This window comes from Balaenoptera acutorostrata, chromosome 4, assembly GCF_949987535.1.
Source record: "Balaenoptera acutorostrata chromosome 4, mBalAcu1.1, whole genome shotgun sequence".
NCBI classification, from domain to species: Eukaryota; Metazoa; Chordata; class Mammalia; order Artiodactyla; family Balaenopteridae; genus Balaenoptera; species Balaenoptera acutorostrata.
This window is the reverse complement of record NC_080067.1, coordinates 10006036-10025480: the sequence shown is the minus strand read 5'-3', so window position 1 is coordinate 10025480 and position 19445 is coordinate 10006036. Positions and strand designations below refer to the sequence as shown.

General features: G+C 37.5%; 1 protein-coding gene across 1 annotated transcript in view; it reads right to left on the bottom strand.

The window, feature by feature from the left end:
- The window catches only part of TBC1D5 (TBC1 domain family member 5), a 534463-nt gene that overhangs the window by 249335 nt on the left and 265683 nt on the right, over positions 1 to 19445 (bottom strand). Inside the window, exons 6-9 of the mRNA XM_057545046.1 lie at positions 4372 to 4480; positions 2811 to 2900; positions 2636 to 2710; positions 1454 to 1521 (exon numbers count right to left, since the gene is read on the bottom strand). Of these exons, the coding sequence (XP_057401029.1) occupies positions 1454 to 1521; positions 2636 to 2710; positions 2811 to 2900; positions 4372 to 4480 (342 nt within the window). The remainder of the gene's footprint in view (positions 1 to 1453; positions 1522 to 2635; positions 2711 to 2810; positions 2901 to 4371; positions 4481 to 19445) is intronic.

Below are 19445 nucleotides of genomic sequence, written 5' to 3'. Positions count from 1 at the left end.
TTTTCTAAGATAACTGCCCGGCATTTTCCAAAACAGATACTTTGACTGCTTGGTTAGCAATATATACCATGCCTTTTGCTTTTATGAGGTCTGTTTTATTGCCACTGATTACCCAGCTCGTTCCCTAAATGACTGGTGAGGAAATTCACCCTTTTGTTTTACCCAAAAGACATTTACTGAGTGCCTCCCGGGAACCAATACGGCAGCATTCTGCCTTCTGAAAGCACCTACTAGAGATCCAGCACCACCACCTGACACTGGAGGGTAGCTTCCCTATCATTGCTTAGTCCTCAGTCCTAAGCAAGCTCATCAAAATGATCCCTACCTCACACCTCCAACCCACCATCACGGCCAGTTAGCTACGGTTTTGCTGTTCTCTGAACCCATGACTCCTCTGAATTATTTCCATTTTAAAATAGAAAATCTCATTTGTTAAATATGTAGTATAACCTTATAAAAGGCCGTGTCATCTGATTATTCTGTTTGGGACCTGGAAAGAGATGAATGTCAGAGAGCCAGTGGCCCTGACATTGCACTAGGGGAGCAGGACTTGAACCAGGAGTGGGGCAGACAAGCAGAGCCGTAGGAGGACCTGGAAGGAAGCAGTGGATTCAGGACTCTGCACATACCTGGCTCATCCCAGATCCCAATGATGAAATCAAATTTACTAACCTTTATGTAGTTTGCAGTTTAAAGTATAAACACATCTAATTTACTACCATTATCAACATGTTAATCTATAACAATCCCTTGAGGTGGTTACTTTTATCCTTGTTTTACGGAAACAGACACCTAAGGGCGAAAGATGTTTGTTGAAATTAATTTGCCCAGGATTATAGCATACATTGCTAGAACTTACCCTGGGCTCTTCCTATACAAATTCCATGTAATTCTCACTACATGACCCAAAAAGATGAGGTCCAATATATAAAAGTTATAGACATTAACTACATGCTAAATAAAGAACCCATCTTCATATAGTAAATATTGAGTAGACTGAGTTGTTTGCAAACCTGAATGGTGTCAAGAGGACGAGAAATAAGGGGGGGTAAAATTAATACTTGTCATTTAAAAAGTAATTTGATTAGAAAGGGATTCAAAGGTGTAAAGCAAAAGATAATTTTTTTTAGCAAAACCAGTATTAAGACTATAAAATATAACCTTAATCAGAGCACATGACTTCAAATAATCATTGGGAACTGAAAAACTGATTTAAATAGTTAAGTATTTACATATTATTTTAATATTATAAATGTAATGTACTTTGACAAAGGGAACACAAAAATCTATACTTTAAGAATAGAAAGTAATTATTATTATCAAACTTTGGCCCAAATAACTGTTAACACAAGTAGAATACTGCATTCAATTAAGACTGTATATTTTGCTAAAATTGCAAAGAGGTAATGCCAGTTTGAATTACTGAAAGTAACCTGTAAGTAGTTCTACATACGTTCTTTTGACATCTTGTTCAATCATTGACCGAAGTTCTTTATCCTGGAAGAATTTGTTCCAAAGACTCTGAAATAAGGAAAGCAACCTATTTAAAATAATACCACAACTTTGCTTGACTTTCATGATCTCAATTTAATAATTAAATGATTAAATTTATCCCTCTCTGAGTTATGATTTTACATTGCAGATAGCAAACCTGAACCTGGAAAAATTTTTATTAAAATCTACTTTAATCTCAGAAACACACCCTTATTCTAACATCAACTTTTCCAGTGATATTACTGTGTACGTTTAAAATTTTCTACTCTCTGTTTAAAGTGAATGATACTTTTATTGCTATACATCTGCTGCTACCCCTACAACAACAAAAAGGTCCGCCTGGATTAGGGGAGGCCCATAGGCCAAGCGGTCACACTTGAACCTGACCTGAACTGCCAACGCACTAAGAAAGATATGTAACATTTTCTATTAGGCTCTGGTTTTATAATCAAATAGATTTTTATGTACTTTTTAAAATGTGAACTTAAAGTTTTAAAAATTGCTTAATATTTCATGCTGCTATACCATAGACTATATTATAATAATTACATGTATCAGGAAAAAGAAATGTTAATGTTATGTAGAAAATAGAGAAAAAGAAGAGGTCGTTAACACGGAAATAGGAATTAGAGCAGCAACTGAAGAAGTTACACAATCAATACCTCTGAGGTAGTAATTACTCCTCGTGGGCCCGATCTTTTTCATGATCTTTAAAAACTTGTTCACATATTCACTACAAACAGTTGCTTTCCTTCGTGTGACCTGGTCCTCCCAGGTGAAGCCTTCTCTACCTTTGTCAGGAAGGGAGGCTCTCCGCAGCCTTCCCGCTCCCCGCTGCGACCCTGGGAGGACAGTTCTACCCTCATCTTCGTGCTCTTCTCTCTGACCCTCGGCTCTTGCAGACCCCTGGGGCCTCTTCTTGGCAGTGCCCTTCCCCAGAAATAGACCACTGGCTTCCTACAACACTGTCCACACACAGCACGGAATAAAGCCCATCTGGTTTTAGGTGGTATAACACGTGGGGTAAAAAAATAATAATAATTGGTATGGAATAACACTGCTTTCGTGGTGATGGATAACAAGACAGAAGCATACTCTTCTGGGCAAAAGCGGTTGAGATATGAATAAAGACAAACTTTACCCCTTCATCCTGGGAAAGGGGATTATTGATCATCAAGTCTTGCTGGCCAACAACCTTCCTCGGGTTTGTGATGTGCTGGGAAAGAAAGAGAGAAAACACAAATGCAAAGATCAGAGGCTACTGGACTCCAAAGCATATTTAAGAAAACAATTCCATTAATTAAAGTACAACTTACTATTTCTTTAACGTTGCTATACCATGCTCTTAATTCTTTAATTCTATTTATCCACTGACTTTTATCTTGAGGAAGAACACAAAGAAAGAGCTGTCAAAAAAAAAAAAAAAAAAAAAAAAGGAAACTTTTATAAAAATCCTGAGAAGTAAAATGTCAAACTATGGCAAATAGCACCACCTGAAAACTGAAGAAGATATTCCTATTCATGTTACCATTCCAATCCTCAGTCAATTATATTTGGGGGTATTTAAGAAATATATAAATCTGGACAATTCCAAAACTGAACAAAGGCCAAAGAACAAGATCCCAAAAGCTACATCACAAGATGGAATCAACCTCCCCCTCCACATTTATAATAAAAGTGAACAAGAAAAATTCACTGAGGTTCAAGTACAATTCTGTTTTACATTCTTATATTAAGGGGGGCTGCTGGGGTGTATTAACAGGCGCAAGGTCCAATTTGTAGTTTCAAGGTTTCAGGTCTGTCTTCAAACATGCAGGTAAAGGACAGAGAGGAACAATCTGAGGGCACAGCCTGAGCACTGAAGCTGTTCCTTCTACAGCAGAAAACGTAATTTACAACTAGCAGTCAGCTTATGAAAATAACAAGCATTCTTAAAAAGACAAATTTGATTTAATTTAGCTTAATACAACATTAAAAAAATCTGGGTTTGAGTTTATTTTTAGCGAATGAAGGAGACTTAAGAAGTTCAACAACAAGGAGTTGGGGGTGGGCCCAAACCTCCTGGTACAAACAGCCGAGCAGCACAACCCCTGCCTCCACTGCCTGCACCAAACGCAAGAAAAATGCACTTCGACTATTAAATCTAAATAATTAAATTTCAAACTGTCTACTACATTATGTGTTCCTTACTGTCTTCACTTGCAGGCTCCGTATGCTGAACTTGTGCAGATGAATCCTAAACAACTTTCAAGAGAAGTCATTTTAAAAGTGAGTCTCAATCGAAATTGATTCACTTTGAGAGAACAAAAAGGGACAGATTTCCAAGCGATGAAAGAGATACTCTAGCTCATCATCACTCATGTGGTGACCGATGGGCTTTCTCTGGAAGGAGACTGACCTAATCTCCCTCCACTTCTCCTTCTTGCTGCCCTTCTCTCGGTGCTTCTAGGACAAAAAATATGGAAAATCTTTTCCACCTGTTATTTGTGAAGAAAAAAGGGAGGGTGGCCACATGACGGCACTTGATATAACAGGAGCCTGGAAACATTCACACGCACGCACACCCCCTTCCAGCAGCAAGGATTTCTGCAAGTGCCTCTGGGGACCCGGAAGGCGTTGCTTGAGTTCCACGCCATCAAATGGGATGAAAACACCGTTATTTCAAATGACTCCTTCACCATCGCCGGTTATCCAGGACTAAGGTGGTTCAACCTTATTAGCAAATGTCCTATGAAAGATAAACCTGGATAGCCAAAACCTTGAGAGTGAAGTCTCTTGGAAAATTCAGTGATCCCCCGCATGGGTGATCTTCCGGGGCACCAGGTAATGTGTTGATATACTGCAACTACTAACTGTAAATAAATATTTTCTTCTTACCTTCCAGCAAATGCTGCGGAACCTGCTGCTTCTCAGCTGCCCATTAATCCCCTTCTGCCTTATTGTTGCCAAGTAATTGTTGTTTACAAATAGTTCTTCCCATTCTTTCCTAGATGCAAGAAACCAAAGCATGGGGATCCTTTTGTTAAAATTCTCTGCTTGGAGAGGACTGCTACAGGAATTTAATTTTAAATAAGTCTCAGAAATGCAACTTTTAAAACGTATATATTTATTTGTGTACTGTTTCTGAACGCATGGCTGTCTTTTTGGACAGAGTTCTTTAGTAGATTTAATGAATATGTAGATCGCTATAATTATGCCAGCTACTGAAATTCATAATGTCTATGGAGGCTATTCCACTGCCTCTAAAATGATGGTACTGCAGTTCAGTGAATCAACAAGAAAAAAATGAATATTAATATAAGTATATGACTGCTTTAGCCATTGACAAAGATATACCTGCTCCAAAAATACACAACCAAAAAGTGGGCCATTGATCGTATTGGCTTCTCACCTGAAATATCTCATTAAATCAACTCATTTTTCTTTCATGTCAAGCTGGGCAGTTATATAGAACACTACTTTCTTTAGTTTTTAGTACTATTTACTATTGAAATCTCTGCAACTTCTTTCCACACGATCAGTTTTAAAATTTTAACAGGTGCAGGCAAATGTGAAAAAAACATCAAAAAAATTAAAAAGCCTCACTGTAAAAACTGTGAAAGGCAAGCTTGAGTACCCTGCCGCCCGTACCTATGGCTGAGGAGATAAACAACTGAAATATGCCTCCCAGGCATGCAGACACCAGGGGCCCAACACCTGTGCCTCATTAATATACAAGTAAATCTGCCCTACTGGGAAACAATTGGAAATTAATTGTCCCAAACCATTTACTGAGTTTGAATAAAGGAAGCAGACCTATATTCCCTGCGTCTGGTACCAAACTAAACATCAAGAATCATTTGTCAACAGTTGAGGCTACTGAGTGCAGCTTTATGAAATTTCTCTCAGATTCCATAATGCCACAATAAACTTATAATGTAAAATTTATTATCAAAGCTGCAAGCCTGGCAATCTCTTCAGAGACCAACTCGTGAGAGAAAGCCTCTAAACCCCTCAATCATCCTTCTCTGTAATGCACAGTTGTCGCCGGCCAGACCCCACTCGTGTTCAGAAAGGACAGCCATACACAAGGCGATCTTAGAGCCGGTATCATAACCAACTGCACACCTAACGTGCAAAACCCTGACTGCAGAGCAAGCTGCATCTTCCCCACAGAGCTTTCCAGAAGAGTGGCCGAGGCAATGGCACGTTCCCTAATGCCACGAGCAGGAGAACGTCCAGCCTCAGCCCCGCAGCACTGATCTCCAGCCGCGCCAAGCTTCTGCCAGAAGGGGCTTGTGGCTAAGTGTGACAAATGCGACACACAGGCCAACCCTATGCTGGAAAGAAAGAAATTCCTACCACTACTCCATGAAAATGTCTTATTTCCATCACCCTATTCATAAAAGAAAATAATATTTCATTTTGATTTCACTTGCTTTTGTATCATTAGTGAAACCGAAAATTTTTCATGCTTTTGAGCCATTTTATTTCTTCTTTTTTAAAACTTCCTTTCTGTAAAATGGAGTAATAATAATAGCATCTACCTCAAATAATTATTATGAGAATTAAAATATGTGAACAGTCCTTAGAAGGGGACTGGCATATCATAACATTTTAGAAAATTAATATTATTATTAATAATAATTATAACACAGCTTTTATCTTGTTGACTTGGGCTTATTGTTCCGAGAGGAGTTTTTCATACATTAAAGACATCACACCTTTGTCTGCCATATATACGTATTTTTAACACAATTATTTTGATTTTCAACATGCTGAAGCTTTTTGTGTATAATTTAAACCTAACATTTATTTCCTCTTGATGCTCTTTCCATTGTTTTCAGGCTTAAGTAATTCTTAGCCACTCCAAGTTCAAAGAAATGTTCACTGAATTCTTGAGTTTTTGGAACATCACTTTTGGCCATTTGTATTATCTATCATATTTTAAATACATTATCCATTTCCCAACAGTTTCACGTATATTACCCACATCTCACTGTTCAAGTTTTGTTTTTATACAGTTTGGAGTAATACTCAAAGATAAGATAAAAAACGAGTACAAAGAACGTTACATGAGAGTACATCTCCGAAAACATGCCTATGTTTAAATAGCTTGTGGTCTATGAACAGAAAGCACAGATTTCAAATGGAGTAATTTGTCCGAGACCATGCAGTTCCATGGCCTGAAAACGCCAATACCTTCCCGATCAGAGAGGTAAAGTGTGAGGCAATGACTCCTCCAGCCTCTTCCAAAATCAGCTCCTATTCACAGGTACCAAGACATTGTGAAAGTAGACACAGCTGGTGGCTAGATTCATTGCCATCTTATCAAGGTCAGGAGCCTTTCAAGGTCAAGTTACACACCACTCACGTAATGAAGGATAGTTATTTGTTAGCTCAAATAAGACCCTGTGCCTTGATTACCGTGTTGGTAAAGAATAAAGGAGACTGAGGCATGCGAAAAGGAAACATTCTCTCTGAAATTCACAATCATTTAAATTTATTCATAGGTACTCATAGTTCCAATTAAGGCACAAATCTCAAACTGATGGAGAGCTCTAACAACAGAGGTATATAAAGGCCACAAGAAAACGTATTAATTGTCTTTCTCTTCTACGGAATGGTGTTTCATTAATAAACTGTGATACAGAGTAAACATAATAAACATTTATTCAGTGCCTACTGTGTGCTTAGCACTCAGAGATATTTGAAAAAGCATATTTAAAAAAGTTAAGGGAGTAGACGGATGTGTAAACCAATAATCATATGATTAAGGCAAAGCACTCTGGCAGTGCAGAGGAGGGTGAAATAATTTTATATCTAAAAATTAAAACTCGGTGTAAAAAATGATAAACAGTATCCCGGTAGGCACTGAAATGCCACCCTAAAAACTGAGCTGCCAGATGTTAAACAGTCTATAGAGGACAAAATGTTGGAAAGTTGAGCCCTTTGAAGGGAGCTGGAAAAAAATAAAAGTTTTTTCCAATCACAAATACAAATGGTGGACAACACTCCTGAACTCAGGTGAAGACCTGGGAAAACAATAGTAAGTACTGAGGAGTCAGTGGTGGAATTTTGCAGTTTAATTAACAAAAATAAAGAAAAGGTAGTTGCTAAACTTTGTCTTACATAGGAAAACATATAGTCTGTCACAGCAAAAATCTAGCAGTGGTGTTCTCAAAATGCTAAAAAAAAAATCCATTCAAAAATGCTTAAAAAAAGTCCATTCAAAATATATAATATTTTGGGTAAATCACTTTTAACCTCTACAACAACCCTCCTGGGGTGAATAATTTTAACCCCTCCCCCCCCATGAATGACAAAACTGAGGCCCAGAAAAATTAAATAAGTTGTCAAGAGAGAAATGGAATGAGAATTAGCAAAAGCACCTTCCAGAATAACATGGCTGAAAACACTAAAGGGGAGCATAATACTCCACATATCAAAAGACATAAATGGCCCCTGGCAACAAGGCAAGATAGGAATGCGACCTTATATTTTCTTCCTTACATTTTTAGAGTTTGAACATCAAGTCCAAAAGTATAGAGGGAAGTTTTCACCAGTTGGACTGAGAAGGTAAGTCAACAGATGCTGTGAGTGGTTAAGAACACATGGGACATTTAAGTGCATAATCTCCTCAAATGGAACCTGGGTCTTAAAAACTCTCTGGATAACGCACTAGTGCCATCTAGTGGCAACTACTCTGCATTGCAGGCACTGGGTCCCTGAAAACGTAACCAGCCATCTAAGCAAGAGGAGGCAGGAATGGGCTGTTTCATTTCCCCTGCCAATGTTAGCAGATTAGTAGTGGCTGCCCTGGAAGCACTGTGTTCAGGATTCTGGGAACACCTCTGTGCTCCTCAGGGAAGAACATTCATTGGCCATGAACACTACAATAATTTCTAAATAAGTGAAATTAATTTTTGCAGCAGCAATGGATGCCTTTCATTTAAGAAGAACTATTTAGGTAGTTAAGGCTCTTGCAATTAATTTTTTTTGTTGACATGGGAATCAACTAGAATTTGCAGTGAAGAAATACAGCTGATGATCATAAGGAGATAACTATTTCTAATTATATATTTTAATGTATTTTCCCAATATACACACATAAAATTAGTATGAAACTGGTTAGCACCTTCTCAATTTAATTGTTTAAATATTTTTGTAACCTAAAGAATGCAAAAATGACGAGGCAATTCTGGAATAAAAAATTTCTGAATTGTTGTCCCAAATGAGGTTACACTAGAGAAAATAACTTTATACTATATATTTTATATGATGGTTTTACCCGATTTTCTGGCTTTATTTAGACAGGAAACAATGTCTCTGTGAAGCTAACGTAAGAAACCCAGACAATTACAATAACTGAGAAGAGTTCATAGACTACACACTACATACTACTACAGTCTAGTACTGAGTATCTCCAATACTTGGTCAAGAGGAGCTACGTTGGCTTTTACTGATAATAAAGCTGCTGAGTGGAGCAGAGGAGGACTTGTCACCACAGGGAAGGTCGAGAAGTCACAGACAAGCTGCGGGGGGGGTGGGGGAGCGGGGTGGAACAGGAGCTCTCAGAGATGGCCCTGTGGTTTACAAGGTCAGCCAGTCAACCATCGTCATCTCGTCTTTGAGATGTAACTAGAGCAACAGTAGAACTAAAGGTCAGGTCAAAGGAAGGTGGTCTTTAAGGCAGACAAGATGGGTAGAATACCTGAAGGTGAGGAACCACAGGTAAGAAAACTGCATCTGATGCACAATGGTTTATACAATGTTATAATCCTAAAGTGCATGCCAATATGTGAGGAGATTGCCATATTAATTACGATCATATTTGCTTTATCAAATGCAAAGGGAGAAAGGACACAGTACATTTTTTAATCTGTATAGAAATGTATCAGGGAAAGATTTCTCTTAATGAAAGGGCTGTACCATGATTCCAATATTCCACATAGAAGAGTATGTGCCTTTATACCATTTTAAAGGGGTGGTTTTTAAAATACTGTTGAAATAGAACAAGAAACGTCTAACTTAAAAATCAAAGGAAACAGGAGAAGTGTAAATTAGGTATGTCAGCATCAGACTATAAAGTGTGGCACCAGATCTGGGTAAGCTACAACATTAGGACTGCAGGTGCCAAGATCAACCAGATAAACACTGATGTTATCTATAATTACCTCATTTTTAGCTTAAATCACAGGTAATGAGGGAACTCAGAGACTCTAAAAGGCAATTAGAAACTGTACTGGCTTTTTTGCTTCCTATATCAGGAATTTTAAAAAACTTACTTTTATTTAAAGCTTTTTTTTTTCCCCTCCATAATGAAACATCAGGGCATATTACTTATACATATATAAATACATATAAAAACAAAAACAACTCACAATTACTCCCAAGCCTAAAATGGATTTCTTCATATTTTCTAGGTGAAAAACGTTCTCATGTGATGAGGTATCATTGAAACAAAGGCAACTGATAGTTCAGCGTGTGGTGGTTTGTTAAAATTAATTTACAATGTTTTTTTTTTTTTTAGAGATTAGAAGTGGGTCCCTGATCAGATTCAGGGCCAGTTGCTTCTCGGAATGTTTGGTGATATTCTTTTTAAAGTTTAATTTTTATTTATTTATTTATTTATGGCTGTGTTGGGTCTTCGTTTCTGTGCGAGGGCTTTCTCCAGTTGTGGCAAGTGGGGGCCACTCTTCATCGCGGTGCGCAGGCCTCTCATTATCGCGGCCTCTCTTGTTGCGGAGCACAGGCTCCAGACGCGCAGGCTCAGTAATTGTGGCTCACGGGCCTAGTTGCTCCGTGGCATGTGGGATCTTCCCAGACCAGGGCTCGAACCCGTGTCCCCTGCATTGGCAGGCAGATTCTCAACCACTGCGCCACCAGGGAAGCCCTACAATGATGTTTTGATTCGGGTTTGGATTTAACTGTGAATTGAGAAATCTTGAACCTCCACGTCAATATTCACAAGGTGGATAACAACTGAGTCAGCAACAGTTTTGGACTGCCAGATATAATCATCTTTTTTTTTTTAAAAAAATGTATTATTTTCTTCAAAATATAGTGTTTAAGAGCTTCTAAATTCAGGATCATATTAAAAGTACTCAACAAATGTACTTTTAGAAAAGAAATAAGAAAAGCTGTGTCACGAGGTTATAAAAAATTAAGCACATAATAAAAGTCATATTACTAATCAAAGGATCAAACATATAGAAATGAGGTGAGAAAAGGACCTGTTCCAGACAATCACCACGAAGTTGTCTGAAATGAATGTTTTCTATTCCATGGTTTACTGATGTTTCTTACATAATTAACAAGTAGGGGAAATCCCTTTCTTCGAGACACCTCGGTGCAGACCTCCACCTTCTTGGGCCCCCTGTCCCGCCCTTGTTTTCCTTGCTATTGGTGATAACCAGCATGGACTTGATATCTTATTTTCTATATGATAAAGAATTTACCACACAGTCTATGATGTAAACAATACTGCAATGGAAATACTTACAGAATTGAAAACAAATTATTTTCTAGTCATTTAGAAGAAAGTATTTATTTCCCAAAATCTGATGGTCTAATTAAAAGTCAATCCTGTTTCTTAAACCATGTTTTCCAAGACTGGGTTGACTGGTAGGGAATCACACATATAGAAATACATGTACTTTTGAAATAAATGTTTTCTCTTAAAAAGATTTAAGTGGATTATATTTTAACTGAATCCATCATTCACTTGATGACCAGCACTATGCTATAGAACTTCCTGAGATGACAGAAATGTCCTCTATCTGACCATCCAATATGGTAATCAGTACTCACACGTGGCTACTGAACAGGTGAAATATGGCTAGTGCAACTGATCGCCAGTTGTTTATTGTCTTATTTTAATTAATTTAAACCTAAACTTAGCCCCATGTCACTAGTGGTTCCTATATCGGACAGTGAAACTGTTTTTGGATGATAAACCATTCATATATACATTCCCTTTTAAAGTAACAACTAAAAAGTTTCAAGAGATGTAAAGATAAATATGCACATGATACATACTCATACAGTGTCCCTGGGGAAAGAAGACAGAAATACATTAAAAGCTAGACTATACAAGTGGTTAAAAAATCAAGATGATTCTATGAGAGAGGTAACACAGCATAAAATTCACTCTAAGTAAAATCAGATATACATGTACAAGTTTTTTTTCCTTTTTTTCTTTTTCATCTCTCAGCTCACTGGCTCTCACTGTGTTTCTGTCTCCATCACCACTCTCTGCCTCCTGCTTCCTCCCACCTCCCTCTTCACTCACACAACACACACTCACACACACACACACGCACACACACACGCTAACACACAACACACACGCTCACACACACGCACACACACACACTAACACACAGCACACACAACACACACACGCTCACACTCACACACACACAACACTCACACACACAGTCACACACACTCACACATACACACACACACTCACACACATAAAAGTTAGAAAAGCAGATCTTTAGTGATGACACTGGTACATCTATAAGTTACCAAAAATGATCGATACTGGAAAGAATCAGACCTGAGATTTGGACCATGAACATATTATAACCATACTTGGCAAGAGACTGGCTCAAAGATCCAGGAAATGGTAATTTAAAATGAAGATCAACGGGCCACATGATCAAATAAACTTTAGTTCAAGGTCAATGTGTACTTTATAATTTGTTAGACTAACGTACCTGGGAAAACAACTTTACATGGGCCCCTGGAAAAATAAGGAAATACCCCCAACCCCAGGGTGACTAGAAAACATCACTCATTTATAGTTAAAAAGAAAAAAAAATGCACTGATTTTAAAAATCCATGCTTGAATACCTAATTTACCCAGCATGATGAAAGGCCAATGTATGCCATTTTCTCAACCCAAAAATGTTGAGAGTACCAAAACATTTTTAAAACTTAAAGGAGTTTTTCTCCAGATGTGATATACATTTGGGAAATGCATGGCTATTTGCTTCTACCTTAAATAACTCCACCCTGCTTGGTTTTTGGAGTTTTCCATTCTGTTTTTAGCGGCATTTCTCTCATGGCCATCGTTTTCAGGCAATCAGCTATCGTAAAATGATATGTTAGCTTTCAGAAATCCTAAATCTGCATCCCTGTCACTTGCTCACTTTTTCTTTTTTAAAACCAAGACAACAAAGTAAACTTTGAACTGTCACCCATTCTAGCCTATTTCAATAACATAAACTATATCAGGCTTTTTCAAGAAAAAAAAAAAAAAGAGAAATTAGATAAGTGGAAGCACTTTAAGAACTGGAAGGGCTTTCCTGGGACTAAATCTACCTCAATAAACAAACTCTTTGGCTATTTTAACATTTTCCCCATTTCTAACTTTCTGATTACATCCTCCTTGGGTGAAGATATTAGAAATTTGACCTCTAAATAACTGATATGTTACTGCATCTACAAAGAAAAGAGGGGAGATCCCTTTTCTCAGCACTAGACACTGGGAAGACACTGAAGTGAAGGAATCAGGGTGTGGAGACCTGGTTCCAGCCCGCACGCTGCTTCCCACGCAGGCCCGAACACCAGTGGGAGCAGTACTTCTCTCACCGATTTTGTAAAACAGCTGCTCCACATCACAGCGGAAGATGAGTGGTTTTCTCACGACCTCCTTGCCCAAATTAAATTATGCTTCATAAAAAATCCTCTGTTAATATGCAGACATATTCTCCACTGCTGAAATTTTACGTTATTTGAAAGTTCATGTACTTCAAAAGAACCCAAATCTAGTCCTGACTTCATAAAAGACCTCTTGTTACTTTATTTGCTGTTCTGTTAATTCATACACGTGATAATTCAGATATTCCCAAATGGATGCCACAAAACAATTAATTATATGACCCCAGATATCTTTATAATGAACGAGCGGGATGTTTTCGTAAAGTTGTTGCGTGGAATGCTACTATAAGATTGAAAATCAGCACCGGAAGAAAATTTTCATTTTTTCTACAGAACTTTTAAAAATACTATAATTAGGAATGGTACCTAGAGACACAGAGGCAGGAAAATGGGTTCCTTCTCTAGGGAGCAGCCTCCATCAGCAGCTCAGGGGGCAGCAGGAGAAAGAGGGGTGGGAGCAGTGTTCAAAATGCCAAACAGACCACTCTGGCTTTATTTATTTATCCTACTCCCTCCACCCTGTGCCAGATCTCTCAGGTGGGAAAAAATGAGGTCAGAACACAAAGGAGAGACTCAGGCTCTGGGGGTGGCCCTGTGGTGGGGTGGAGGAGGGGCGGGCAAGCAAACAACAGGAGTTACTTTGGAGATTATACATTTATTCTTGTGAACCGAACAAAATCCAAACAACCAGAGCTCTGTGCCTGATTCAGTGACAGTGGGGCTCGACCACTCAAGGAAGCTTTAAGATCTAGAAGCATGTTAAAGATTGGATTGAGAGTTAAGAGATGGTGTGCAACTGTTGTACTTTGCTTCAGATGGGTTCAGAGACTTGGTCATGTCATCCAAAATACTTTTCTAATCTGAACAAGTAGCTGGAAATACAATCTTTGAAACTCCTTGAGAATATGTCAACCAGACTAAACTACTTCTATATCTATCTCAGAAAATCATGGAATGAAAACTAGGTCCATATGTTCAGATGATACTAGGACATCTTTTTAATTTTCAAATATCCTCTCATTACCAGGTTAATTTTATTCCATAGCTGGTTTATTGATTTCTCCCTTATTTCTAGGCACATAATATTCACTCTCAATTGTAACATTATCAATTATTTCATATAATTTTGTGCAATTTAAAGATTCACATTTTCAACTCCCAGTTAAAATTTTTGATCACTGATTTAGATATGTCAAACATCTATGATACACTGAAATCTACTGTCAAAATAGCAGTTCCTGCAAAGTAACAATGTCACCACAATGAAACAGTTATATGTAAATACCCATGTTGTATGAGTTCGTCACTGACAAATACAAGGCCAACCGAATCTACCCATTCTGAGTGCCCCAAACCCCCAAAGAATGCATTGCTGGAGTAGAAAATGAAGAATGTCTTTGTTCATATCATTCACCTCACGGAAAACTCCTGTTCATCTACTTTGCCTAGCAAACATATCCTTCCTCCCAACCACAACCCACCCTCAATATTAACTAGCCCGTCTGGTATTCCCCTAGTTCTTGGTGAAATGCCCCCACGATGACACCAGTCCTGGTGTATGCTAGCTGCTTCCATGTCTGTCTCCCCTCCTAGATCACGAATGCACCAAGAGCAGGGTCTTTGTTTTAATCTTTGTCTAGCACACTGGCTGGCCTGTAATGAATGGGTGCAGAATAACGATCTTCAGAATGAATGAAGATATGTTAGGTCTCATGATGAACAACAACAAACTTTCATATATATTTGGGTTGGCCAAAAAGTTTGTTTGGGTTTTTCCATATGCCGGAATGGAAATGGATGTTTATATATATATATATTTGTTTATATATATATAAACAAATGTCAGAAAAGCATTTTTGAATGCTCTGGATTAATAATAAATGAAAAAATAGGATTATTAACCACTGCCACTTTCCCTCAAAAGGCAAGGTAATCTGATATAGAAAAGAGACAAATATTAAATACTAATTTTATTAAAATATTCTATGTAAATTTCACCCTTAAACTTTATCTTTGAGACTTATAAATTGTCCATCAAATCAAACATCAGAAATTTATTGCCACTTTAAAACTATATACAATTTTAAAATACTTCCCTGGTGGCGCAGTGGTTAAGAATCCGCCTGCCAAGGCAGGGGACACGGGTTCTATCCCTGGTCCAGGAAGATCCCACATGCCAAGGAGCAACTAAGCCCGTGCGCCACAGCTACTGAGCCCGTGTGCCACAACTACTGAAGCCCGCATGCCTAGAGCCCATGCCCCACAACAAAGAGTAGCCCCCGCTCGCTGCAACTAGAGAAAGCCTGCGCGCAGCAACGAAGACCCAAAGCAGCCAAAAATAAATAAAATGAGTAAATTTAAAATACTTTTCTGAGATGAAGGCCAACTTTGTTAGGTGAAAAAGTTGATTAAAACTTAAAGGAAGTTTTACAAAAGAGAGAAAAAAGAAAGAAACTAGTATTGTTACTCACTATGTGTTAGGTGACTGGTCCAGCAGTTCTACACATTTGTAGGTATGCCCTCTACAACTCTGTGATATAGGAGTTGTTAATAGTCCAGCTTCACAAATGAAGTAATTAGGAATCAGGGAAGTTAATTACCTTGCCTAAGATCACACAGTCAGTAAATGCTGGAGCTAAGATGTAAACTTTATTCTGTCTTATTTCTATCTGTGTATTTTTTCTAAACTGTTTCCCTAAATTATGTATTTATTCTTAAGAACTTAAAGAGTCAGTGTCATATAATTATATAGATTCTCAACAAAATACAGGCAACACATCAAAGTGAGGAAAGCAACCTTCTAAGAATCAGGAAAGAAACCCTAATTCTAGGTCCTCCTCTTTCAACTATTTACTAAGCTATGTCCTGGAAAAATAATTTAAAAGGCAAGGCCTCAGGAACTTAAGATGAGTGGGTGGAGAAGGAGTGGGATGGGGAATTCACTTTGGTCTTGATTATCTTTAGTATGTGTTATGGACTGAATGTGGCCCCCACAGATTCATGTTCTGAATCCTGACACCCAATGTGACAGTGTTTGGGGGTGGGGCCTTTCGGAGGTGATTAAGTCATCAGGGCTGAGCCCTAATGAATGGAATTAATGCCTTTACAAAAGAGGCTCCCAGAGATCTTTCTTGCCCCTATAGCCAAGTGAGAATGCAGTGAAAAGACTCCATCTATGAACCCAGAAGTAGGCTCCATCAAACACCAAATCTACCAGCATCTTAATCTTGAACTTCCCAGCCTCTAAATTGTGAGAAATAAATTTCTGTTGTTTATAAGCTACCTAGTCTCTGGTATTTTGTTATAGCAGCCCAAACAAACTAATACAGTATAACTTTCAATAATTAAATTGTTTCTATAATTCCATATTCCTAAAAATAACAGATTAACAAATTTATATCATTCTAAGAGTATAACCAGAACCTAGATTTCTAATTTTAAATCCAAAGTATGCTTTTGCCCTATTATCTCTAATATTTTGAATCACTGCTTCATTGTCATTTCAAGAGACATATGACCCTCCTACATACAAATCGGGGTGAGGAGGAAGGTACTATACCAACAATAAATGCAAATGATATAAGGATATTTCCCACATCCTCCCAAATTATTAATTACATGTAAATAGGATACATAAACGTCTTTGTGATAAAACTTGAAGCCTAATTTTAAAAATTTCCTCACTGACTAAAGAAAGTTCAAATTAATGGTTTCCTTCCTTATTCAGAAAAAGACAACTTTTAAATTCAAAAAGCTAAACCAACTATAATTTTTTTAAAACTTTTAACCAACTTAAACAGCCTTTGACTCTGTGGGCTACAAATACACCATACTGAGAAAGGGAGGCAACTGTGGAAGCTATGATCAATATCAAGAAATAAGAGAAAAACAAATACCATATGCTAACACATATATATGGAATCTAAAAAATAAAATTGGTTCTAATGAACGTAGGGGCAGGACAGGAATAAAGACGCAGACATAGAGAATGCACTTGAGGACACAGGGAGGGGGAAGGGTAAGCTGGGGCGAACTGAAAGAGTGGCATGGACATATATACGCTACCAAATGTAAAACAGATAGCTAGTGGGAAGCAGCCGCATAGCACAGGGAGATCAGCTTGGTGCTTTGTGACCACCTAGAGGGGTGGGATAGGGAAGGTGGGAGGGAGATGCAAGAGGGAGGAGATATGGGGATACATGTATACGTATAGCTGATTCACTTTGTTATAAAGCAGAAACTAACACACCATTGTAAAGCAATTATACTCCAATAAAGACGTTTATATATATATATCAATAAATAATGCCATCAGTACTTTAGCGCCAAGTGGCTGTTTATTTTCTTTCCTTAAAAAGAAAATAAAATATATAAAGGGGAAATTTTTCCCTTATTTCTTCAACAAAAGTTCTTTTGAAATATGAAACTTGGTCCTTCTTTAGAGGGAAAAAACTATGAAGCCAAAAAGAATGAATATTTCTTAGTTAAAAAAAACCAGTGTGTAGTTTATAGTCTTTATGCAAGGACTACACATTTTTCAAGGCTCAAGTCACCCCGTTATGCCAGCTGTAGGATTTGCTAATTCAAAAGACACACATAAGTATTTTGCAATTCTTTTTTGCATTCAACTACCTATGTTTTTTAATTCAACATCAGGGTTTCTGACTAAATCATTACAAGTTTTGTTGATCGGCTATGACTCATAACTGAACAATCACTGGTCGTTATTATTTTGAACTGTCTCTTGGAGTCAGCATTTCATTTAAGGTATTATTTGAAAATTATCCAATTGTCAAAATCCAGAAGATAATACATTTTTACTAATGGCACAGCTTGGGAAAATACACTCAAAAATGGTACCATGTGAAATTAAATTGTAAAAATAATTAGGGTCAGCTAAGATGATTTACCACTGAATACACAGAATCTAGAAAATCAGAGTTAAATAGACAAAGTTATTTTAAAATAATCTAAAATGATTTATATTCCATCCTATGCCATTTATACAATGCCAAGATGTTGTCTGAAATTTAAGCAATATTTTGAGTTTCCCAGAGAAACTCAAAATAACTGGTCTGAGTTTTCTCTAAATTGACTCTTAAAGCAACAGATTTTAACATGAATTTGTGACTACATAAACACAGCCTAACTCTTTCAAAAATGAGGTAAAAATGAAGTTATTTTTATACTGGTAATTATAACATTATACTTTTAAAAGCTTTACACTGACTCAAAAAACCATACAGACTTCCAATGAACTTTTGCAGAATATCATAATTTGATCAATCAAGATATTTAAAAACATAGGGCAAAAAAGGGAAAATTTTTAAATGCTCACCTTCAATTTATTTCATAGGTCACTGTTATACCATCTAATAAGATAATTAAAAACATGCAAGCAGCTGGTACTACAGCTAAACAGATTAATGTAATAGTCTGTAGTCATATGTGCTGGCAAGGGGCTCGCCTCTTTGGAGAGGAGAAGGTCAGCTGCCCTTGGGAAGAGGAGGGGGGATGGGGAGAGAACGCTCCTACCATGTGGCCCTGTGCTACAGTCACTAAGTTAAACATCTACTGCAAACTGCTCATCGGCAAACTACTTCTCTGCTTTCATACCCTCGGTTTGAAAGGGTCTCAGTTTTAATGGTGAAATAAGAAACAGAGAAAGCTAGCTCATTTAATCTAACAGAAAACATTAACACTAGTCTTTAAAAAGCACAAGGTATACTGCATAAACCAGTAATATCTTCTCAGTTCTTCTCATCTTTCCATTTTACCACATCACCTGCAAATTAGTTGGGAGACAAACAATTAAATTTTAACAGAAACTTCCAAAACAAGATCTAGCTATTACCCAGGCACCATATAACCATCATACTGGAGTTAAATGCAGCTGTACTCTATCTGAATCAATGAAGCAAACCACAAGAGACACAAATCCAAAGTGAAACCTCCTAGCCTCTGAAAAACAAATCTATGAGCCTTAGGCACATAAAGCTATAGATACGGTCCACTGATTGTAAATTTCAAACTTTGTCAAAATTCCAAAAATCCACCTCTGAACTTATTATACTCATAATAAAGCATCTTCCTCTTATCTCCACTACGTGTACATCTTTCCTACTATTTCTCTACTATTTGTACTATGTGTACAAATGTGCTATGCAAAGGCAACCTGGAATATACAGCAGAGACAGAGTATCAAGCCTCAGGTTAAGCTTGTTCTTAGCCTCCTTTCTGCTAAAAAAACAAAAGTTATTTTCCTTTAAGACATTTGTTTTTAAATCGTCCTTTTGGTG